General features: G+C 43.5%; 1 protein-coding gene across 1 annotated transcript in view; it reads right to left on the minus strand.

The window, feature by feature from the left end:
* LOC115163182 (glutamate receptor ionotropic, NMDA 2C-like) overlaps positions 1-26690 on the minus strand; it is a 48383-nt gene that overhangs the window by 15401 nt on the left and 6292 nt on the right. The window contains exons 4-7 of the mRNA XM_029714858.1: positions 8451-8516; positions 8110-8298; positions 6183-6523; positions 5960-6074 (exon numbers count right to left, since the gene is read on the minus strand). Of these exons, the coding sequence (XP_029570718.1) occupies positions 5960-6074; positions 6183-6523; positions 8110-8298; positions 8451-8516 (711 nt within the window). The remainder of the gene's footprint in view (positions 1-5959; positions 6075-6182; positions 6524-8109; positions 8299-8450; positions 8517-26690) is intronic.

Raw genomic sequence — 26690 nt, forward strand, 5'->3', positions numbered from 1 at the left:
AAACCACGCCCATCATTGTCATATTTCCCAGCATGCTCTACTGCAGGTTTGTTTTAAGAATTGTTTGTTTCAGTATCTATGTTTTTGCATGTACATTGATTGATTAATTCATGTTATTCTTCTCAAATATAAACAACATACATTTTCTAAACTAATCCAACATAGTACATGGATTTTTTGCAACCGTTACTGAAATGGTTGTTCCAGTTTAATAGATATCGGAGTGCTCAATCTAAATGTTAATTAGAATTACACATCACTTTAGAAACTAATACAATGTATGTTGGGTTGTACAAATTACTGTAACATTAGTTAATTTAACCATCAAGTGGGTTTTTATTCACTTTAATTCTGGTTTGACAGAGCTGCTAGGTCTTTCTTCTATGTAATCCATATGTTATTTTCACCAGGTGGGGGTTTTATGTCTTTATTTTGGCCACCATTCAGAGAAAAAGTCATTACTGTTGATCATGTTACATTTTCTTTTAATGTTATTGCACATTACATATTCTAATAAAAAAATATGAACTTCATTTTTGACATATTGCACAAGTGGTTTCAATTAGGGCTGTGGTGGTCACAAAGTTAACTAACATAAACACATTTAGCCTCTCCTGGATTCCATTTTAAAAACTCTAATAAATCCATGTAATATAGCCTACACCTTCACAATACATCCATTATTTATTTTAGATATGTGTAAAGAAGCATGACATGAAGAAAATGTCTATTTCAGAAGAACAGAATAGCATACTCTGATACGTCCTTATGTTAGGCCCTGATGTGGCTATGCCAAACGGCTGTGGGCTTCACTAGTTCATTTACCACACAAGATTTGGTTAGAATTCCGTGGCATTATTTTATAGTATGAAGAATACAATTAAACACAGCTGAATAAAATATAAATATTGGCTGCAAATGATTTGATTGTGGGTACATGCGGCTATTCTGTGTTGAGCTGTTAATTAACAAAAAAATTGGTTTCCTATATGCTTCATTTGGAGTTATGAATGTAACTTTAGTTGTTCTACAAACGTTGGGCTATGTTTTGATTTTTAATACATTGTAAGGCTGCATGATGAAAGACATGATGATTTGAAAAAGGTTGCGTGAAAGGCATGAGCTCTGCTTTGTTTTTTGCGCTGGCTGAACACACTCCAATAGTCTCTCATTCACAATTTCACAGGCACTTGATAATGCCTCCAATTTCACGTTGGCATCCCCTATGTGGTGGTAATGCACCCTAAAAAATCCATGCCTTTCGCGGCCCGGAGTGCTGCGTTGTGCCCTTCTCCCTGAGTGTGCTGCGCAATAGGAAGCGCCTCTCACTCACATGGCTCTCTGTAACGTGATCTGATCTTTCTCACAGGCTACAAATGAAGACAGACGCATCAGGGACTCAACTGCGCGCGTCCATATCCAATTCCGAGGCGCATATTGGAAGAACGGTCCACATTTACTTTTCGTCAGCCAACAAGATGAGTAGGACAAACGAACATCAAAAGCACTAGCCTATTTCAATCTACTATCCCCCATAGTACAAAAGTCGAACCTGTTCTATTCTGTATGAGAAATAAATATTCCGAACATAGTCTGGGACAGTTGTGGGATGCGATAGATCCCAAATTAATACAACCACTAACATGAAATAAACGTTTATGCAATGTGGCTGACACAAAAAAATAAGAATGTTTTGCTTAAAATGTTTGATAAACTGTAAGGCTATTTCTTCACATTATAAGCACAGCAATGTGCACATGGTAGCAGGCTATAAGCGCAAATGTTCCATTAGCGGAAAACATAATTTCCATATATTGTAAAGGTGCATTTTTATGGTGAAAATTATCTTCCCCAAACTTGAAACTTACGCACTGCTTATACAGTTGAAGTCGGAAGTTTACATTCACTTAGGTTGGAGTCATTAACCCCTGTGCGGCCGACGGACATCCAGCGAAAAATCCTATCGCCATTAGCATAACAAAATGTAATAATATTTTTTTTTCATTTTTTTTTTCAAATTATATCATTTTATAGATACACCACTCCTGAATCGAACCACGTTGTCCGATTTCAAAAAGGCTTTACAGCAAAAGCAAAACATTAGATTATGTTAGAGGAGTATATCGTAAAAGTAGCCACATAGCCATTTTCCGACCAACCACATGCATCACAAATAACCAAAAAACAGCTAAATGCAGCACTAACCTTTGACAATCTTCATCAAATGACACACCTAGGACATCATGTTACACAATACATGCATTCTTTTGTTCGATAAAGTTCATATTTATATATAAAAACAGCATTTTACATCGGTGCGTAACGTTGACTAACTATTTTCCCTCAAATGCATCCGATGAAACAGCGGTACAATTTACTAAATTACTATTCGAAAACATTTTTAAAATGTAATATTGTCATTCTAAGATTTATAGATGAATATCTCTTGAAAGCACCTGTAATGCCAGATTTAAAAATAACTTTACTGGGTAATCACACTTTGCGATAAAAGGGGATGCGATACTCAGAACAATAGGCTAGCAATACTGGTCAGCGCCATCTTGGAACAATCGCATATCAAATCTAGTCTTGTATACTATTGTCAATAATCCCTTACGTTTGATTATCTTCATCCTTAGGCACTTCCAGGAATCCCAGGTCCACAACAAATGTATTTTCGTTCGAAAAAGTTCATCCTTTATGTTCCATTAGCTTGTTGTTGTTAGCGCGTTCTGAAGGCTGCACCAAAAGTTCCGACATGCGCGGGGCTACTCTTTCAACAAAATGCATTTTTTTCTTATTTAGGTTCGGTCAAACATGTCAAACGTTGTATAACATAAATCTTTAGGGCCTTTTTCAACTAGAGCTCCAATAAGATTCGAGGGGGACGATTGCATTGTGTTTCAAAATGTTTCGAAAGGGGAGGGTAGCTAGGGGCGCCGGCGTCATAATGGTGATGGCCCTCTCCGTGTGACCACGTTCCACAGCGTGTCATTCTGTCAGTTTTGACAGTAGGAGACTCAAATCACTTTGTAAAGACTGGGGTCATCTAGTGGAAGCAATAGGAAGTGCTCAATGAACCATAGCTCACGGTGTGATTAATAGGCAACGTGATGAAGTTGAGTCCGCAATTCAGAATTCCACTTCCTGTTTCGATCTGTCTCGGGGTTTTGACTGCCATATGAGTTCTGTTATACTCACAGACACCATTCAAACAGTTTTAGAAACTTTAGGGTGTTTTCTATCCACAAGTATTAATTATATGCATATCCTAGCTTCTGAGTTTGAGTAGTAGGCCGTTTAAAATGGGCACACATTTTTTTTTAAATGCGCTGTGGCGCCCCCTATCCTAGGCGACCGTCAAGAGGTTTTAAAATGTGTTTTTCAACCACTCCACAAATTTCTTGTTATCAAGCTATAGTTTTTGCAATAAGATAGTAACTAGGGCTGTTGGTCATGAGTCAGGAAGGCAGTCAAATTCCACGTGACCGTTTAGTCATGATAATTAGGCATCTCCAAGTTCTGCTGATGCTGATGGTCATTAGTAGCCTACCAAACATACTAACTGCCTGGTACTCAGCATTCTATTGTCCCTCTAATCACTCTGACATCAATGCAAATGTATTTGAAAATCTAATCAAACACTTAATGAGAGCCCATGAGCTCATGTGGCGCAACATTTCTATAGGCTGTGCAATTGAGGAGAACACAGAGTGATGGCCACTAATATAAAGAGGAGGATCCCTTCAGCTTTCTATAGGCTAGGCCTATGAAATGTACACTGCTCAAAAAAATAAATGGAACACTTAAACAACACAATGTAACTCCAAGTCAATCACACTTCTGTGAAATCAAACTGTCCACTTAGGAAGCAACACTGATTGACAATACATTTCACATGCTGTTGTGCAAATGGAATAGACAACAGGTGGAAATTATAGGCAATTAGCAAGACACCCCCAATAAAGGAGTGGTTCTGCAGGTGGTGACCATTTTTACATCTTACATTTACGTCATTTAGCAGACGCTCTTATCCAGAGCGACTTACAAGTTGGTGAATTCACCTTATGATATCCAGTGGAACAACCACTTACAATAGTACATCTATATCTTTTTTGGGGGGGGGTTAGAAGGATTGCTTTATCCTATCCCAGGTATTCCTTAAAGAGATGGGTTTCAGGTGTCTCCGGAAGGTGGTGATTGACTCCGCTGTCCTGGTGTCGTGAGGGAGCTTGTTCCACCATTGGGGTGCCAGAGCAGCGAACAGTTTTGACTGGGCTGAGCGGGAACTGTGCTTCCGCAGAGGTAGGGGGGCCAGCAGGCCAGAGGTGGATGAACGCAGTGCCCTTGTTTGGGTGTAGGGACTGATCAGAGCCTGAAGGTACGGAGGTGACTTAGTAAAACATTAGATGGGTTGATGGTTCCCCTGACTTAGTAAAACATTAGATAGGATGATGGTTCCCCTGACTTAGTAAAACATTAGATGGGATGATGGTTCCCCTGACTTAGTAAAACATTATATGGGATGATGGTTCCCCGACTTAGTAAAACATTAGATAGGATGATGGTTCCCCTGACTTAGTAAAACATTAGATAGGATGATGGTTTCCCTGACTTAGTAAAACATTAGATGGGATGATGGTTTCCCCTGACTTAGTAAAACATTAGATGGGATGATGGTTCCCCGACTTAGTAAAACATTAGATAGGATGATGGTTCCCCTGACTTAGTAAAACATTAGATAGGATGATGGTTCCCCTGACTAGTAAAACATTAGATAGGATGATGGTTCCCCTGACTAGTAAAACATTAGATAGGATGATGGTTCCCCTGACTTAGTAAAACATTAGATGGGATGATGGTTCCCCCTGACTTAGTAAAAACATTAGCGTGTAGTGCTGTCAGTGTATCAAAAAGAGAGGGTATGAAATGGACATGTCAATCCACAAACACATATACACTGAGTAAACCAAACATTAGGAACACCTTCATAATATTGAGTTGCACACCCCCACCTCAGAACAGCCTCAATTCGTCGGAAATGGACTCTACAAGGTGTCGAAAGCGTTCCACAGGGATGCTGGCCCATGTTGACTCCAATGCTTCCCACAGTTGTGTCAACTTGGCAGGATGTCCTTTGGGTGGTGGACCATTCTTGAAACACACGGGAAACTGTTGAGCGTGAAAAACCCAGCAGCGGCACCTACTGAAATACCTCATTCAAAGGCACTTAAATATTTTGTCTTGGCCATTCACCCTCTGTATGGCACACATACACAATCCATGTCTCAATTGTCTCAAGGCTTAAAAATCCTTCTTTAACCTGTCTCCTCCCCTACATTTACACTGATTGAAGTGGATTTAACAAGTGACATCAATAAGGGATCATAGCTTTCATCTGGAGTCACCTGGTCATTCTGTCATGGAAAGAGCAGGTGTTCTTAATGTTTTGTCCACTCAGTGTACGAGTGCCCACTGCCACGTTCTCTCTGACGAATGAGCTAGATGACACGGTGCGGTGAATGACTGTGGGAACTCCGGAGCATTGCCAGACTTTGTGTTCTGTCTGCACAGTCACGAAACACACGCACACAAACACACCTGCCAGCCAGTGACAGTGATAAAGTAGTCTTGCTGTGGCAGGGCAGGAATAAATGAGTTCAACAGTAGCAGTGAGATTACTCTTTGTAGACCTACACCCTCTCTGGCTACCCTTGGGAGACAGGTGTGTGTGTGCGTGCATGTGCGTACCCTTGGGAGAAGGGCGGGACACCGCCATGGGAGATAACAGTACACCACATCATCAGCAACACTGGTAGTTAGTAATTCCCTCGATGAAACAATGTATTGATTACATTCATGTATGCAAGTTATTTTGAGGCAGGGCATGCAATATGGCAGTGCTGGGTTGGTTGTTTCATGGTCCACACGCACAAACACACACACACTCACTCAGTACCTTGTCCCACTGTCTGTCTCTGTTCAGAGCGATGATGACCATGGAAGGGTTTGTCAGGTAACCATCACTATTAAACGACAGGTCCTTACGCTCCCATGTCACGTTCAGCATGTGTCTAGAACACACACACACACACACACACACACACACGTTCAGTATGTCTACTGCTATGACAAACACAGACACTCAAACACAGAGCGAGGGGGTGTGACCTTGCACTCACCTGAACAGTGTGTTGTTGTTAATATGTGTAACTGGTGTGTTGCAGTTGCTGTGTCCCTCGGGAACGAACCCCTGATGCCTCTTGAAACTCTCCGCCCCTTTGGCCACTATGGCCACTCCCTCTCTGACCCGCTGCCTCAGGCTCTTCCTCCATTGGTCGGTGATGACGCCAATCACTCCTATGGGGAAGCTGCTAGGTGAAGGGCTCTCTGTGTTGCCCAACGCGAGGGAGGGGAGGATCCAGATGTAGCCAGGCCCCAATAGACCCACCTCCCCTGCTACCTGGAACAGGTACTGGGCCTCTTCATGGGAGCAGTAGGCTACGAGTACCTGGGAATCAATCTAGAGGGAGAGACAGATATGGGAGTGTAGCCAGTATCTAACATTAACCTCTGACATCTAAGCCTGTGGAACAGTTATATCACAACCCTTAACCCTTGCCCTGTCGAGTGCAGTCTATTCATGTCAAGGGAAGCCAGGCTTCCCTAAAAAAATAAACAAAGAAAAATAATACAAAATACATATTCAATCATTTATCTTTCGTCTCTCTGTGTTTCATAATTGTCCTTCAATTCGCAAGAGGCTGAATAAATCTCACCGGAAAAAGCATCGAAGCGAGCGAAACAGCTCCTCTGTCTCTGTACGTGTAGCCCATCTATCTGATGCTGTCTGGTCAAAAAGAGTATGATATTGTTGCCACCGGTAGCATTGAATGCAAGGGAAGCCAGCGAGCATTTGGCCTCCCTTCATGAAGCAATATGAAGTAATAGCCAGTCAGTGTTAAGCTAAACTTAGTGAGCTCAACTGTGATTGGTCCTGGCGCAAAAAAAAGTGTCTAGGGAAGCCAGGCTTCACACCAATGGCATCACATCAAAAGCCAAATGTCATTGACAGAAAAAACTGGAATTGTTACACCTCGTTGTGTTGTTGTCCTCATGTGGCTAGCTAGCTGGATAAAATTGTCCCTTTCCTAAATTAGCCATGGATAGAGATAGGGATTTGGACTTGCGGTTTTACTTAATATTTCCGTACTGGCCAACAATTATAACAGCGATTCTAATCCAATCATTAATTCATATATTGTGTCTCTGGCCTGAGAGGATGGAAGTTCAATATGTAGCTAGATGTAGAAGGCTAATGTTAACTAGCTAACGTTGCCCATGAATGGAAGTTAGTCTAGAGAGCAAGCATTTTAGCCAGGTAGCCTAGGACAACAAAAACTTAAAGCCTGTACTGTATGACAGAGTCATAGAATGTTTCGGCAACATGAAAGAGAGGAGGATGGTATCTCTACAAGCAGGGTGAGTCAACATGTTTTTTCTACTTGCAAGCACGCCCGCCCACCCACCCACCCACCCACACACACACAAATCAGTACCATGGACAGCCACATCATATTTAGCTTACGTTGATTAGACTAAATTGATTTTGGTATCTTTGGTATCTGAAGTTGAAATGGTGCTGGAATAGTGGAGGCAGCTCCTGTTTCCTTTGCGACTTGCGGTAACTCTCTGTGGTTCCAAATCAATGGTTGTTAAGTAGTCTGAAAATGTTGGAAGCATTAACTTGCTTGACCATGCTGTAGGTCATGTAACTTTGTTACATACAATATGCTTTGTGGACTTCACCGGACAGAGGTTAATCTCCGGTTTTGTGATGAAACAAAGGTGTGGTTGAATTTATTCTGCCACTGTGTCTTCTTATTGTCTCGGCCTTAGGCCAATATATCACGGTAGCAAGGCATATGAACTAACAGGTTATAGAGCAAACACAAAACGCATACTACAAAATAGGTTAATTGTAACTCCGACCCTGTGTACCAGACCTCTTCATAAGCACACCTCAAAGTTCGTTCTCTCTCTCTCGCTCTCTCTCGCTCTCTCTCGCTCTCTCTCGCTCTCAATAGGTTGGACATGTCTTTGTCCTACCTGCTGTAACATGCGTTTGGCGCGGACGTCGCTGGTCCCGATAGACATCTCCAGAGACAGGATATCCTGCAGCCTCCACAGGAAGTAGGAAGTGTCCGTGTAGGAGCGGACGTAGTCCACAAATGTCTCGTATCCCGGCAACATGCTTGTGATGACTACAAAGTCTCCCCAGTCATACTCCTCCATCAACTACAATATAGACATTATATTACATATAAATATAAAATGATATATGTACATTACATTTTAGTCCACAGCTTTGCTGAATATTTGATTCTGATTGGCGGAAGGGGGTTCTCTAATTGAACATTACATTTAGATGTAATATTCTATTCCTGTACCTTGAACATGCAGACAATCTGCTGTTCCAGTGATGCACCCATCTGGAGGAACGTGGAACCCTCAGCCTGGAACGAGAGGGGGGGGGGCGTGAACACGAGAGAGAATAGGTTGGCAATGATACTGTGCAGTATTCATGTGAGCACACTCACACATACACACCCAAACACACCAGAGGCACAAACCCAGACGCACACTCTCCTTCTCCTTGACCTCTCTGGTAGACATACTCCACACCCAGAGGAGGTAAATAACGTGTGTTCCATCCTATTGCTGTTACAACAAACACACACAGACACACACACACACACACACACACACACACACACACACACACACACACACCAGGCTGTGAGGGCTGAGTCTATCTCTGTGATTTATTTCAAAGCATTAAACATCATCATCACAGCAGTCATTCTGTATACTGCTACAGTTCTGTACTTACTACACCTTTAATGATCAGTCTTTATGAGCTGTCATAAAACCTACATAACGACTCCATGAAAATGACATAGTAGGCAGGCAGCTAGGAGGCAAAGTTAAAGTGCAGAAATGGAGGTTAAATTGATCAAATAAATGCATTTAAAAATAAATAAAGGTGTGAGGTTAGGATGAGGTTCCTAAAATTCAAATAGCTAAATGATCCATAGTATCTTAAAACAATTCCGTATGTCATTTTATAATCCCCTGCCCACAGGGATTTGGTATTGCAATTATTTTAATCCAAAAACTAAGTGTGGCAACATATTCTTTTCTCCAATTTATTTTTGAAAAATTTGAATTATTCAAGAAAAGTGCAAGGGAAAAATGTCATTGGCCGCAACTGTATGAGTTAAATTGGTACAGCATTCTCATTAACGGTGATGCAACAAATATAGCCTCTTACAAGGCATGCCTCAAAATATGTTAATGAGCCAAAAACAACAACACCATGCACCCACTAGTGGTCAAAAGTTTTTTGGTGCTCAGAAAATACGGTACGGTACTGTATTCTGTTGGGTGGAATTACAGTACCAATCGGAATGTAGCCATTCTTTCACTGCCCACAACATTTTCCCACAATGCACCATAATTTATAGTATGCGGCAGTAAAACATTTCACATTACAGTTTTCTGTTACAGTGTAGACATGCTCGCTCCTCCCCCATACACACATACTGTATATAATACCCCAAGCACCCCGCTTCTCACACACATACATAAATAAAAACACACATGATCACCTACCCCCACCCCAAAACCCTCTCTTACGTACACACGGACGCACGCACGCACGCACGCACGCACCCACGCACGCACGCACGCATATAACAGGAATATGACCTATGGATCATCCACGACCAGATGTTTAGTGAAAGCACATTCTTTCAGCCTTTTCAGGGAGGGGTTAGAGAGCAGAATATAAAAAGGGGGAGGAGCTTAATCTACATGAAGTGATTACATACATGATTTTGTTCTGTACATGTATACAGGAGCAGTGTCACGACTTCCGCCGAAGTTGGTCCCTCTCCCTTGTTCGGACGGCATTCGACGTCACCGACCTTCTAGCCATCGCCGATCCACTTTTCATTTTCCATTGGTTTTGTCTTGTCTTCCATCACACATCACACCTGGTTCCAATTCCATCAATTACATGTTGTGTATTTAACCCTCTGTTCCCCTCCCCCCCATGTCCTTGTCCGTAATTGTTTCTTGTAGTGCTTGTGCACGGTATGCTGGTATTTACCGGGTTTTGTTTGACCCATTTTATGTATTGTTCTGTTGATGGTGGTTTATGTTTATTAAACAACACCGTTGTAAATCAGTTTTCGCTCTCCTGCGCCTGACTTCTCTGCCGCCAGCACACACCGCATTACAAGCAAAGATGCATATACCAGACTTTACTGACATCAGTGGAGGCTTACAGAGGAGGAAGGGGAGGACTATCCTCTTCAGGGAATTTCATAAAAATAAAAATTGTGAAACTGTAAAAAAGTTATCATTTTTAGATAAAACTATACTAAATATAATCACGTCACCAAATAATTGATTAAAACACAATATTTTGCAAAGAAGGTCTACAGTAGCCTCAACAGCACTCTGTAGGGTAGCACCATGGTGTAGCCGGAGGATGGCTAGCTTCCATCCTCTTCTGGGTACATTGACTTTAATAAAAAACTTAGGTGGCTCATGGTTCTTCCATCACCCCCTTCCATAGACTTACACAGTAATTATGACAACTTCCGGAGAACGTCCTCCAACCTATCAGAGCTCTTGCAGCATGAACTGACATGATGTCCACCCAATCAAAGGATCAGAGAATTAATCTAGTACTGAAAGCGTAAGCTACAGCTAGCTAGCACTGCAGTGCATAACATGTGGTGAGTAGTTGACTCAAAGAGAGAGAAAGAAAATAGTTTAACAGTTTTGAACAAATTAATTTCTTCCTAATAGAAGGAAAAGAAAGAGAGAAATAGAGAGAGAGAGATTGTAATTTTTTCAGTTTTACTTACTTAGCTAGCATATGCAGCTAGCTAGTTTAGCCTACTGAAACACCCTGCTTAAAAAGAGGGATGCTATGTTAGCTAGCTGGCTATGACTATCCAACACAACACTGGAACTCTTCCAGGTCAAGGTAAGCTTTTGGTTTTACTAATGTATTGACTCTACACTGTAATGTTACTGCTGATTGTAGCAGGTTTACTAACACATTAGTTCTATTAGCTATGTTGACTAGGACGTTACTGTAGATAATATGTTGACAATGAGGTAGGCTGTGTGTAGTGGTTATGACATGGTTTAGCTTGGAAAGTTTTTTTCGCCTGGTCCCATATAGCTGATGTGTTGTTCATTGAAGTCCACAAACGAAGGGAAAAGGTGAGAGGAGGAGAGTGCATAACGTAGATGTGAGAAGGAATAACGTGGCTGCTATGAAACTGTGATCTGCGTTTACACGTGATCAGGGGTGTATTCATTCCGCCGATATTGTTGAAAAACGTTTCTTAAACAGAAGCAAACAGAACAAAACAGAGAAAGAAGTACCTGAATTTGTCCAATAGAAACTCTTGTTTGCAACTGTTGGACTAATGATTACACCCTAGATAAGCTAGATGCAGGCAAGAGTGTGTAAGGCGGTATTGAATGTGTCAATGTCTGTTCATGTGTCACGGTCTGTCACATCAAATCTGTCTTTCTACCTGTGTGCACCTATATTGTAAACTTTCATTCATAGGCTAGGTTGTAGCAACCTCATGATGGGTATAGGGACAGTTTGAGTATAATGTAGTAGCCTAAACCTATCAACGTTACATTGAACTGGGTGAATAGAATATGAATGACAATCATCCAATATGCTGTAATAGAAATAAGGCGATGTTCATGAAAAAAAATCATCCTCCCTTATCTGAAACGGCACTGACCGCCACTGACTGACATAACTGACCTGACCCACCAGCACAGTACAATATCTGTCACCATGACCTATACTAACATCTGATCTAGGATCAGAATAACCATACATAGTACATCCATTTAGAGTCATCAAAATGCAAAATTGTTATAAATTTAAAACAGGGCTGTCATTGATGGACTGTCAAAGTCCATGATAAGAATAGGCAACGGCCTCCTTTTCCAGCTAGTCTCCAGACAATTCCTAGGCCCTATATAAACAATAGTGTCTCCTATATAGACCTTGACAGCTAGTGGGATTCTGAGTGTGTGTTCTACTAAGCTAACTTGTTTTAGGATGGTCATGGATCATTTAGCTATTTAATTTTGAATTTTAGGACCACAAATAAAAAAAAATGAAATATTTGATGAAATATAACATTTGGCCTTTACTACTATAGCCCATAGAAACACATCGAAGACCGCATTCATAAATTGCAAAAAAGACAGTAAAAAAATAAATCATAGGGAATAAGGTTTTGAAGTGTCTGTTCTATATCTAGGAGATATAAGAATGCTCAGGAAATATTTTTGACACATATTTAACCCCTTATTTTTGTTGGCATAAAACTACCTCCATACTTCCATTCAGAGGAGACCTGTGGGGTTTGTGGGGGTCGTAGAGCGAAACGGAGAACACCATCATGTTCATGAGAGTCTCATTTTTCCATGGAGTGGTCATTAGTTTGTAGGCCGTTCGGACGCTACAGACGATTTCATGAGAAGACCAATTTTCAGGATGTCTCATGGTCTGACTAACACTGCAGTAGCTCAGCCACCTTCCACCGCAGATGTGGAAGGCCAACATAGGCGGATGTGGTGGATTGAGATGTATCCAATCCAAAACAGCTATCTCTAGCTTAAATTGATGGATATTGATGGGGATTTTTTTATTGTGTTACTTAGATTGATGCAGGGGTGCATAAATAGACTCTTAAGGATTAAGACATTAGAGAGTGCCCACAATTTAAAGGCTGTACAATTAACATTCTGCGTAATGGCACAGCATTTCATAAACTGTACCGTGATATGATGATATGCTTCAGTTTGCTGCCATATTGCAGTTTGCTTTTCACATTTATATTTACATTTCCCTTATCCAAATGGATTACTCATTTACCTAGCTCTTATCGATAGCGCTTATCAAGTTGTAAATTACAGTGCATGGAGAATGGAGAATGATGTTGCTTTTCCACTTGGAACCAGTAAGTTTGCTAGACCTTATTCATGGTTTCGTCGTGTGAAAAGGTGGTAGAATTATTAGGGAATTAAGTCAAGGTCAGAATATGGCATATCTGTAGACACACCTCCACCACACCTTAATTTATTCAATCTCCACCCCAAACAAATAGCAGGTGAAAAGCATGATATTCTCAAGCTTAAATTCAAGGTCAGAATATATATAGAGAAAAAAGTACATAAAAAGGGAATTACATTCTATTTACGCACGCTTAACTTGGGTCTGAATCGTCCCATAAACTGTGAAATGGAGAGTTAAAAATAAAGAGAAGGGACAGCCAGAAGAGTAGTCTAATGTTTTGGGGAAATGTTTGTGTGATAATTGTGAGGCGCTATGCTACCATAATATTAACTCCAGCAGAAGTAAGCATTTCTTCCAGTAAAATGATACACCAAATGTACATTATGACTAGGGAACAGGAGTGGAGAAATATAATTTATTTCTTTCAGCATATTGAGAGAATGAATGCGTAGGTAGGGACCGTCTGTAAAGGTGCTATTTTGATCAGCATCATAAAAGCTGATTGTAATTTCAACTACAGTACCAGTCAAAAGTTTGAACACACCTACTCATTCAACGGTTTAACTGAATTTTTATTGTTTTCTACATTGTAGAATAATAGTGAATACATCAAAACTATGAAATAACACATATGGAATCATGTAGTAACCAAAAAAGTGTTAAACAAATCAAAACATATTTTCGATTTTAGATTCTTCAAAGTAGCCACCCTTTGCCATGATGACAGCGTTGCACACTCTTGGCATTATCTCAACCAGCTTCATAAGGAATGTTTTTCCAAAAGTCTTGAAGGAGTTCCCACATATGCTGAGCGAGCACTTGTTGGCTGCTTTTCCATCACTCTGCGGTCCAACTCATCCCAAACCATCTCAATTGGGTTGAGGTCGGGGGATTGTGGAGGCCAGGTCATCTGACGCAGCACTCCATCATTCTCCTTCTTGGTCAAATAGCCCTTACACAGCCTAGAGGTGTGTTGGGTCATTGTCCTGTTGAAAAACAAATGATAGTTCCACTAAGCTCAAACCAGATGGGATGGCGTATCACTGCAGAATGCTGTGGTAGCCATGCTGGTTAAGTGTCCCTTGAATTCTAAATAAATCACTGACAGTGTCACCAGTAAAGCACCCCCACACCATCACACCTCCTCCATGCTTCACGGTGGGAACCACACATGCAGAGATCATCCGTTCACCTAGTCTGCGTCTCACAAAGATACAGCGGTTGGAAGCAAAAATCTCAAATTTGGACTCATCAGACCAAAGGACAGATTTCCACCAGTCTAATGTCCATTGCTTGTGTTTCTTGGCCCAAGCAAGTCTCTTCTTATTATCGGTGTCCTTTATAGGTGGTTTCTTTGCAGAAATCCGACCATGAAGGCCTGATTCACGCAGTCTTCACTGAACAGTTGATGTTGAGATGTGTCTGTTACTTAAACCATGTGAAGCATTTTTTGGGCTGCAATTTCTGAGGCTGGTAACTCTAATGAACGTATCCTCTGCAGCAGAGGTAACTCTGGGTCTTCCTTTCCTGTGGAGGTCCTCATGAGAGCCAGTTTCATCATTGCACTTGATGGTTTTTGCAACTGCACTTGAAGAAACTTTCACAGTTGTTGAAATGTATCGTATTGACTGAACTTCATGTCTTAAAGTAATGATGGGCTGTCGTTTCTTTTTGCTTATTTGAGCTGTTCTTGCCATAATATGGACTTAGTCTTTTACCAGATAGGGCTATCTTCTGTATACCATCCATACCTTGTCAAAACACAACTGATTGGCTCAAACATATTTAAGAAGGAAAGAAATTCCACAAATGAACTTTTAACAAGGCACACCTGTTAATTAAAATGCATTCCAGGTGACTACCTCATGAAGCCGGTTGAGAGAATTCCAAGAGTGTGCAAAGCTGTCATCAAGGCAAAGGGTGACTACTTTGAATGATCTCAAATATAAAATATATTTTGATTTGTTTAACACTTTTTTTGGTTACTACGTGATTAGATACATGTAATTTCAAAGTTAGATGTCTTCACTATTATTCTACAATGTAGAAAATAGTAACAATTTTGACTGGTTGTAACGATTGTCGTCGGGAGACGAGGAAGCGGACCAAAACGCAGCTGGGAGCGAATACATGTTTATTCAACACACTAGAATTAAACATGTACACAAAATCAAGGAAAAACTGCCAATACGTTACGTGCTCAAATAACGAGACAACACCCCACAAGCAGCGTGGGGAAAACAGCACTTAAATGTGATCCCAATCAGAGACAATTAGTGACAGCTGTCTCTGATTGGGAATCGACAGAACCCAACCTAGAATTTCCCACCTAGAGCCTACACAAGGCTAAAACGTAAACAAAACAAAAACCAAGGAAAAATACCTAACATGACACACCCTGACCCAATATCCCCGAGTTCACCTGGTCAGGGCGTGACAGAACCCCTCCCCCAACGGTGCGTACTCCCGGCGCACCAAACTTAAGTCTATTAGGGGGGGACCCGGGTGGGCGCCTCACCCTCGGTGGAGGCTCTGGCCCCAGGCGTGTTCTCTCCCCCGCCTTCACCTTAACCCTACCCCTCTGGCCCGGACTGGACCACTGTGGAGCGGCATGCTCAGGCTCCGGAGCGGAGCCGTCGACCGGAACAGGATTGGGCACCGGTGGACCGGACACGGGCCGTGCCGGACTGTGGACACGCACCGTGGGCTTGGTGCGGGGAACAGGAACGGGCCGGACAGGACTGTGGACACGCACCGTGGGCTTGGTGCAGGGAACAGGGACGGGCCGGACAGGACTGTGGACACGCACCGTGGGCTTGGTGCGGGGAACAGGTATGGTCCGACAGGACTGGGGACACGCACCACTGACTTGGTGCGGGGAGCAGGGACGGGCCGGACTGGACTGGGGACACGCACCACTGGCTTGGTGCGGGGAGCAGGAACGGGCTGGGCCGGAGGGCAGTCTGGCAGCTCGGGACAGTCTGGGCAGTCTGGCAGTTCCGCGCAGTCTGACCACTCCGGCAGTTCAGGGCAGTCTGGCCACGCCGGCAGTTCAGCGCAGTCTGGCCACTCCGGCAGTTCAGCGCAGTCTGGCCACTCCGGCAGTTCAGCGCAGTCTGGCCACTCCGGCAGTTCAGCGCAGTCTGGCCACTCCGGCAGTTCAGCGCAGTCTGGCCACTCCGGCAGTTCAGCGCAGTCTGGCCACTCCGGCAGTTCAGCGCAGTTTGACCACTCCGGCGACTGTTGACTGGCGGGCAGCTCCGGCGACTGTTGACTGGCGGGCAGCTCCGACGACTGTTGACTGGCGGGCAGCTCCGACGACTGTTGACTGACGGGCAGCTCCGACGACTGTTGACTGGCGGGCAGCTCCGACGACTGTTGACTGGCGGGCAGCTCCGACGACTGTTGACTGGCGGGCAGCTCCGACGACTGTTGACTGGCGGGCAGCTCCGACGACTGTTGACTGGCGAGACCCACCGGAGGCCTAGTCCTGGGAGGTGGCACAGGACGGACCAGGATGGGAAGACCCACTGGAGGCCTGGTCCGAGGAGGAGGCACAGGATAAACCGGGCTGTGGGGGAGCACTGGAGTTCTGGTACGGACACCCCATACCCACACTCCAGGCTGAATGCCCACTTTGGCCCGGCACGGGCGGAGAGCAGGCATTGGGCGAACTGGACCCTCCCAGCGCTCTGGAGACACAGTGCGCAACGCCGGCGCAGGATAACCTGGACCGAGGAGGCGCACCGGAGACCAGACGCGCTGAGCTGGCACCATCTGCCCTGGCTCGATGCCTGCACTCGCATAGCACTTGCGGGGGGCTGGTATGTAGCACACCGGGCTTTGAACGCGCACTGGGGACACCGTGCGCTCCACAGCATAACACGGTGTCTTACCAGAGCCACGCTGCTTCCGGTAAGCACGGGGAGTTAGCTTAGGTCTACCACCTGACTCCGCCAATCTCCCCGTGTGCCCCCCCCAAAAAAAATTGTGGGGCTGCCTCCCGTGTCCGTTGCGCTCCCTCTCCTCATACCAGCGCCTCTCAGCTCTCGCCGCCTCGATCTCCCACTGCGGGCGGCGATAATCCCCAGCTTGAGACCATGGTCCTTTCCCATCCAGGATTTCCTCCCAAGTCCATGACTCCAGATAGCCTTTCTCCTGGTGCCTCTCCTTGTGCTGCTCCTTGTCCTTGCCAGCCCTCCTCCGCTGCTTGGTCCGTTGTTGGTGGGGTGTTCTGTAACGATTGTCGTTGGGAGACGAGGAAGCGGACCAAAACGCAGCTGGGAGCGAATACATGTTTATTCAACACACTAGAATTAAACATGTACACAAAATCAAGGAAAAACTGCCAATACGTTACGTGCTCAAATAACGAGACAACACCCCACAAGCAGCGTGGGGAAAACAGCACTTAAATGTGATCTCAATCAGAGACAATTAGCGACAGCTGTCTCTGATTGGGAATCGACAGAACCCAACCTAGAATTTCCCACCTAGAGCCTACACAAGGCTAAAACGTAAACAAAACAAAAACCAAGGAAAAATACCTAACATGACACACCCTGACCCAATATCCCCGAGTTCACCTGGTCAGGGCGTGACACTGGTACTGTACATAAAAGTTGTATTCAAGCCGAACTTAAATCTTATCAGAAACATGTTTGTCGTTTTCACAGCTTTTAATTCCCTTAAAAAAGGTAAAAATGTAAATTTTGTACAGAAAAAAATTGGTTGTTTTGTTATTGCATTTTTAAACACCTTTGCTGTGTGAGAGAAACAGAGATGAACGTGAAAACTTTACTGATGTCAACTAGATTGCAGCATTCATTCTAGAGGTCGACCGATTAATCGGAATGGCCGATTAATTGGGGCCGATTTCAAGTTTTCATAACAATCGGAAATCGGTATTTTTGGACGCCGATTTGGCCTATTTAAAAAAAAAAATTGAGACCTTTATTTAACTAGGCAAGTCAGTTAAGAACACATTCTTATTTTCAATGATGGCCTAGGAACAGTGGGTTAACTGCCTTGTTCAGGGGCAGAACAACAGATTTTTACCTTGTCAGCTCAGGGATTCAATCTTGCAACCTTATGGTTAACTAGTCCAACGCTCTAACCACCCGCTTTACATTGCACTCCACGAGGTTACGCGAATGCAGTAAGAAGCCAAGGTAAGTTGCTAGCTAGCATTAAACTTATCTTATAAAAAACAATCAATCAATCATAATCACTAGTTAACTACACATGGTTGATGATATTACTAGTTTATCTAGCCTGTCCTGCGTTGCATATAATCGCGTAGGTACACGTTGCTCCAACCATAAACATCAATGCCTTTCTTAAAATCAATACACAAGTATATATTTTTAAACCTGCATATTTAGTTAATATTGCCTGCTAACATGAATTTCTTTTAACTAGGGAAAATGTGTCGCTTCCCTTGCAAACAGAGTCAGGGTATATGCAGCAGTTTGGGCCGCCTGGCTCATTGAGAACTGTGAAGACTATTTCTTCCTAACAAAGACAGCTGACTTCGCCAAACGGGGATGATTTAACAAAAGCGCATTTTGTGCAGTCCAGAGTATCCGGCAACAGTGTGCAGTCCAGAGTATTCGGCAACAGTGTGCAGTCTAGAGTATCCGGCAACAGTGTCTAGTCCGGAACCGAGGGAGACTGCCTGCGACCCGGAACCGAGGGAGACTGCCTGCGACCCGAAACCGAGGGAGACTTCCTGCGACCCGGAACCGAGGGAGACTGCCTGCGACCCGGGACCGGGTGAGTCTGCCTGTGACCCGGAACCAAGGGAGTCTATCAGCAACCCGGAACTGAGTAAGTCTGTTGACGATCCGGAACTAAATATGATTAACTGTGTATCAAATGAGTCTGCCTGCAGTGTGGAATGGAAGAGGTCTGCCTACGATCCGGAACGATGGGAGTCTGCCTACGGCCCGAAACTGAGCAAATCTGTCTGCATTCTGGAGGACAGTAGGCCGGAGCCAGAACCACCTCCTGTATAGGTGGGTTGGGGAGGGGGGGTGTAGCACAAGTGCCATCGGTAAAGGCAGCCACCCTCCCTTCCCTCCCTTTAGTTTAGGGGGATTTTTTGTTGTTGTTGTTGTTTTGTTTTTGTTTTTTTATTTATGAGGTGCATCCGGGGTCTGCACCTTTGGGGGGGGGGGGGGGGGGGGGGGGTACTGTCACGTCCTGACCAGTATAAGGGTTATTTGTTGTTGTAGTTTGGTCAGGATGTGGCAGAGGGTATTTTGTTTATGTGGTTCGGGGTGGTGATTTATGTAGTAGGGTGTTTGATTTATTATTTCCGGGTTTTGGTCTGTTCTATGTTTTGTATTTCTATGTTCTTTCTGGTTTGATGTATTTCTATGTTTAGGTTGATGGGGGTTGGACTCTCAATTGGAGGCAGGTGCTTTCTCGTTGCCTCTGATTGAGAGTCCTATATATGGGTAATTGTTTGGTTTGGTGTTTGTTTCTTGTTTTGCCTGTGTGAGCCTGACAAGACTGTTTTGTTGTTCGTGCGTTCTTCGTTTTGTTATTTTGGTGTTCTCTTTATTTAAAATAAATAACAAGATGAGCATCCACATTCCTGCTGCGTTTTGGTCCTCCATTCCCGACGACAACCGTTACAACTGTACCTAACTATAAACATCAATGCCTTTCTTAAAATCAATACACAGAAGTATATATTTTTAAACCTGCATATTTAGCTAAAAGAAATCCAGGTTAGCAGGCAATATTAACCAGGTGAAATTGTGTAATTTTGCGTTCATTGCACGCAGAGTCAGGGTATATGCAACAGTTTGGGCCGCCTGGCTCGTTGCGAACTAATTTGCCAGAATATTACGTAATTATGACATAACACTGAAGGTTGTGCAATGTAACAGGAATAACGTTTTGTTTTCGAGATGATAGTTTCCGGATTCGACCATATTAATGACCAAAGGCTCGTATTTCTGTGTGTTATTATGTTATAATTAAGTCTATGATTTGATAGAGCAGTCTGACTGAGCGATGGTAGGCAGCAGCAGGCTCGTAAGCATTCATTCAAAATAGCACTTTCGTGCGTTTGCCAGCAGCCCTTCACACTGCATTGCTCTGTTTATGACTTCAAGCCTGTCAACTCCCAAGATTAGGCTGGTGTAACCGATGTGAAATGGCTAGCTGGTTAGCAGGGTGCGCGCTAATAGCGTTTCAAATGTCACTCGCTCTGAGACTTGGAGTAGCTGTTTCCCTTGCTCTGCATGTAACGCTGCTTCGAGGGTGGCTGTTGTCGATGTGTTCCTAGTTCGAGCCCAGGTAGGAGCAAGGAGAGGGACGGAAGCTATACTGTTACACTGGCAATACTAAAGTGCCTATAAGAACATCCAATAGTCAAAGGTATATGAAATACAAATCGTATAGAGAGAAATAGTCCTATAATTCCTATAATAACTACAACCTAAAACATCTTACCTGGGAATATTGAAGACTCATGTTAAAAGGAACCACCAGCTTTCATATGTTCTCATGTTCTGAGCAAGGAACTTAAACGTTAGCTTTTTTACATGGCACATATTGCACTTTTACTTTTTTCTCCAACACTTTGTTTTTGCATTATTTAAACCAAATTGAACATGTTTCATTATTTATTTGAAGCTAAATTGATTTTATTGACGTATTATATTAAGTTAAAATAAGTGTTCATTCAGTATTGTTGTAATTGTCATTATTACAAATAAATTAATTAATTAATTAAATCGGCTGATTAATTGGTATCAGCCTTTTTTGGCCCTCCAATAACCAGTATCGGTATCGGCGTTGAAAAATCAGAATCGGTCGACCTCTAATTCATTCTATCAATGTTTGACAAAAATTCTGCAAAAAAAGAAACGTCCCTTTTTCAGGACCCTGTCTTTCGAAGATAAATCATAAAATTCAAAATAACTTCACAGATCTTCATTGTAAAGGGTTTAAACACTATTTCCCATGCCTGTTCAATGAACCATAAACAATTAATGAACATGCACCAGTGGAACGGTCGTTAAGACACTAACAGCTTACAGATGGTAGGCAATTAAGGTCACAGTTATGAAAACTTAGGACACTAAAGAGGCCTTTCTACTGACTCTGAAAAACACCAAAAGAAAGATGCCCTGGGTCCCTGCTCATCTGCGTGAACGTGCCTTAGGCATGATGCAAGGAGGCATGAGGACTGCAGATGTGGCCAGGGCAATAAATTGCAATGTCTGTACTGTGAGACGCCTAAGCCAGCGCTACAGGGAGACAGGACGGACAGCTGATCGTCCTCACAGTGGCAGACCACATGTAACAACACCTGCACAGGATTGGTACATCCGAACATCACACCTGTAGGACAGGTACAGGATGGCAACAACAACTGCCCGAGTTACACCAGGAACGCACAATCCCTCCATCAGTGCTCAGACTGTCCGCAATAGGCTGAGAGAGGCTGGACTGAGGGCTCGTAAGCCTGTTATAAGGAGGTCCTCACCAGACATCACCAGCAACAATGTCACCTATGGGCACAAACCCACCGTCGCTGGACCAGACAGTCGCGGTTTTGTCTCACCAGGGCTGATGGTCAGATTCGCGTTTATGGTCGAAGGAATGAGCGTTACACCGAGGCCTGTACTCTGGAGTGGGATCGATTTGGAGGTGGAGGGTCCGTCATGGTCTGGGGCGGTGTGTCACAGCATCATCGGACTGAGCTTGTTGTCATTGCAGGCAATCTCAACACTGTGCGTTACAGGGAAGACATCCTCCTCCCTCATGTGGTACCCTTCCTGCAGGCTCCTCCTGACATGACCCTCCAGCATGACAATGCCACCAGCCATACTGCTCGTCCTGTGCGTGATTTTCTGCAAGACAGGAATGTCAGTGTTCTGCCAAGGCCAGCGAAGAGCCCGGATCTCAATCCCATTGAGCACGTCTGGGACCTGTTGGATCGGAGTGTGAGGGCTAGGGCCATTCCCCCCAGAAATGTCCGGGAATTTGCAGGTGCCTTGGTGGAAGAGTGGGGTAACATCTCACAGCAATAACTAGTAAATCTGGTGCAGTCCATGAGGAGGAGATGCACTGCAGTACTTAATGCAGCTGGTGCCCATACCAGATACTGACTGTCACTTTTGATTTTGACCCCCCCCCCTTGTTCAGGGACACATTATTCCATTTCTGTTAGTCACATGTCAGTGGAACTTGTTCAGTGTATGTGTCAGTTGTTGAATCTTGTTATGTTCATACAAATATTTACACATGTTAAATTTGCTGAAAATAAACGCAGTTAACAGTGAGAGGACGTTTCTTTTTTTGTTGAGTTTATTTTCTGGTCAGCAAAGGTTTATTTAGTATTCCAGAGCAACAAGTAATGACAGAAGAGAAGCTGCATGAATCTTATTATAGACCAGTTGACTGACTAACAAATAGCCAAAATGTCGGAAATTAGAAGCAGAAACACATTCCTATCTAAATTAGGTAACAACGAAAAAATCCTGCAACCCCTGTGAAAAATGAGTCCCGGCATCTCTGACTCTACAGCGCATTTTCTATATTTGCAGGTTAGGGTCTCAGATTTTAAATGTATCACCTATAGTCAGGAGGTTGCGGATGGGAGATTAGCAATTGCAGGTAGGTGCTGGTGAACAAAAACAGCTGACCCACTCACCGCTACTAGCTAGGCAAGGTTCGTCATACAGTACTATCCCCTCGGTTCAGGAGAGTGTGTCCTTACACTAGACTAGACTATACCACACCAAGTTCCTCACGTGTTCATGCCTCGCCAAATGGCCCCCAAGGCACCATCCCACCGCTTGCACCAACATGGGCCTACCTAGGCAAGGTTGTTACACTATCATTAAACATCCAAATTGCCTGTATATAGGATGTAAATATATCCAAACTAATATTAAACTGCAGTTTACACAAACAGAAACACAGTGTAAGCCATACTGGTGCACATTCAAGTCAATGGCTGCTTATATACAGTAATTTTATTGTTCCACTATGACCACTGATTATGATTGCCATGTGTTTCTGAATAGACCAGACCTGATTTCCATGGAGCCCTGGCTGGGTTACGGTAGGTGTTTGAGTGTTTATCCCAATGTAGTGTGTAGATCAGGTATTCCCAAACTGGGGTATGCATAATGCCGTCGGGGATACGCCAAATAAAAATGTGATTCACATTTAAAAAATAAAATAATAATAATAATAATAATAATTTGTACTTATTTAAATTTAAAATATCTTCACATTTTCAAACATTCCATTTATATTTTCCAATGGGGCTATACCATATTAGGGTAAGTTTTTTTTCTTGCCTGAGTAGCCTTGTTTCACAGCCAAAAATAAAATTAAACCATTTAGTGTTCAGCAAAATAACAACACAATGTCAAATACAGGTAGCCTAGTCAAACAATTAACATCCAATCACATTAACCGTTACTCTCTCGCGGGAATTCCACTAACGGTCCGTATGTAGCCAAACGTAGCTGCTGCTCATTCCGTTTGCTCAAAAATTGATAAATGGTTAAAAAAAAGTAAGGCCCGCGTCCATAGCGACACATACCAGCTCTACTGGTAGTACTGCTACTACAGCAGTACTACACCTGCACCTGTCGACGACACAAGTCGGACCACCATTTTATTGCGTTTACAATTGCGACAAATAATCTGCTCAGACCCCAACCAAGGAAGATTAAAAGTCGTGCTATAAATTCTCAGACAACCCAAAGATTCCTTGATGCCCTTCCAGACTCCCTCTGCCTACCCAAGGACGTCAGAGGACAAGAATCAGTTAACCACCTAACCGAGGAACTCAATTCAACCTTGCGCAATACCCTAGATGCAGTTGCACCCCTAAAAATTAAAAACATCTGTCATAAGAAACTAGCTCCCTGGTATACAGAAAATACACGAGCTCTGAAGCAAGCTTCCAGAAAATTGGAACGGAAATGGCGCCACACTAAACTGGAAGTCTTCCGACTAGCTTGGAAAGACAGTACCGTGCAGTATCGAAGAGCCCTCACTGCTGCACGATCATCCTATTTTTCCAACTTAATTGAGGAAAATAAGAACAATCCGAAATTTCTTTTTGACACTGTCGCAAAGCTAACTAAAAAGCAGCATTCGCAAATGGAGGATGGCTTTCACTTCAGCAGTAATAAATTTATGAACTTTTTTGAGGAAAAGATCATGATCATTAGAAAGCAAATTACGGACTCCTCTTTAAATCTGGGTATTCCTCCAGGGCTTCATTGTCCAGAGTCTGCACAACTCTGCCAGGACCTTGGCTCAAGGGAGATACTAAAGTGTTTTAGTACTATATCTCTTGACACAATGATGAAAATAATCATGGCCTCCAAACCCTCAAGCTGCATACTGGACCCTATTCCAACTAAACTACTGAAAGAGCTGCTTCCTGTGCTTGGCCCTCCTATGTTGAACATAATAAACGGCTCTCTATCCACCGGATGTGTACCAAGCTCACTAAAAGTGGCAGTAATAAAGCCTCTCTTGAAAAAGCCGAATCTTGACCCAGAAATTATAAAAAACTATCGGCCTATATCGAATCTTCCATTCCTCTCAAAAATTTTAGAAAAAGTTGTTGCGCAGCAACTCACTGCCTTCCTGAAGACAAACAATGTATACGAAACGCTTCAGTCTGGTTTTAGACCCCATCATAGCACTGAGACTGCACTTGTGAAGGTGGTAAATGACCTTTTAATGACGTCAGACCGAGGCTCTGCATCTGTCCTCATGCTCTTAGATCTTAGTGCCGCTTTTGATACCATCGATCACCACATTCTTTTGGAGAGATTGGAAACCCAAATTGGTCTACATGGACAAGTTCTGGCCTGGTTTAGATCTTATCTGTCGGAAAGATATCAGTTTGTCTCTGTGAATGGTTCGTCCTCTGACAAATCAATTGTAAATTTCGGTGTTCCTCAAGGTTCCGTTCTAGGACCACTATTGTTTTCACTATATATTTTACCTCTTGGGGATGTCATTCGAAAACATAATGTTAAATTTCACTGCTATGCGGACGACACACAGCTGTACATTTCAATGAAACATGGTGAAGCCCCAAAATTGCTCTCGCTAGAAGCCTGTGTTTCAGACATAAGGAAGTGGATGGCTGCAAATTTTCTACTTTTAAACTCGGACAAAACAGAGATGCTTGTCCTAGGTCCCAAGAAACAAAGAGATCTTCTGTTGAATCTGACAATTAATCTGGATGGTTGTACAGTCGTCTCAAATAAAACTGTGAAGGACCTCGGCGTTACTCTGGACCCTGATCTCTCTTTTGAAGAACATATCAAGACTGCTTCAAGGACAGCTTTTTTCCATCTACGTAACATTGCAAAAATCAGAAACTTTCTGTCCAAAAATGACGCAGAAAAATTAATCCATGCTTTTGTTACTTCTAGGCTCGACTACTGCAATGCTCTACTTTCCGGCTACCCGGATAAAGCACTAAACAAACTTCAGTTAGTGCTAAATACGGCTGCTAGAATCCTGACTAGAACCAAAAAATTTGATCATATTACTCCAGTGCTAGCTTCCCTACACTGGCTTCCTGTTAAGGCAAGGGCTGATTTCAAGGTTTTACTGCTAACCTACAAAGCATTACATGGGCTTGCTCCTACCTATCTTTCCGATTTGGTCCTGCCGTACATACCTACACGTACGCTACGGTCACAAGACGCAGGCCTCCTAATTGTCCCTAGAATTTCTAAGCAAACGGCTGGAGGTAGGGCTTTCTCCTATAGAGCTCCATTTTTATGGAATGGTCTGCCTACCCATGTGAGAGACGCAGACTCAGTCTCAACCTTTAAGTCTTTACTGAAGACTTATCTCTTCAGTAGGTCCTATGATTAAGTATAGTCTGGCCCAGGAGTGTGAAGGTGAACGGAAAGGCTGGAGCAACGAACCGCCCTTGCTGTCTCTGCCTTGTCGGTTCCCCTCTTCCCACTGGGATTCTCTGCCTCTAACCCTTTTACAGGGGCTGAGTCACTGACTTACTGGTGTTCTTCCATGCCGTCCATGGGAGGGGTGCGTCACTTGAGTAGGTTGAACCACTGACGTGGTCTTCCTGTCTGGGTTGGCGCCCCCCCCTTGGGTTGTGCCGTGGCGGACATCTTTGTGGGCTATACTCGGCCTTGTCTTCGGACGGTAAGTTGGTGGTTGTAGATATCCCTCTAGTGGTGTGGGGGCTGTGCTTTGGCAAAGTGGGTGGGGTTATATCCTGCCTGTTTGGCCCTGTCCGGGGGTATCATCGGATGGGGCCACAGTGTCTTCTGATCCCTCCTGTCTCAGCCTCCAGTATTTATGCTGCAGTAGTTTATGTGTCGGGGGGCTAGGGTCAGTCTGTTACATCTGGAGTATTCTCTTGTCTTATCCGGTGTCCTGTGTGAATGTAAATATGCTCTCTCTAATTCTCTCTTTCTTTCTTTCTTTCTCTCGGAGGACCTGAGCCCTAGGACTACCTGGCATGATGACTCCTTGCTGTCCCCAGTCCACCTGGCCATGCTGCTGCTCCAGT

The sequence above is a fragment of the Salmo trutta genome, chromosome 2 (assembly GCF_901001165.1).
Source record: "Salmo trutta chromosome 2, fSalTru1.1, whole genome shotgun sequence".
Lineage (NCBI taxonomy): Eukaryota > Metazoa > Chordata > Actinopteri > Salmoniformes > Salmonidae > Salmo > Salmo trutta.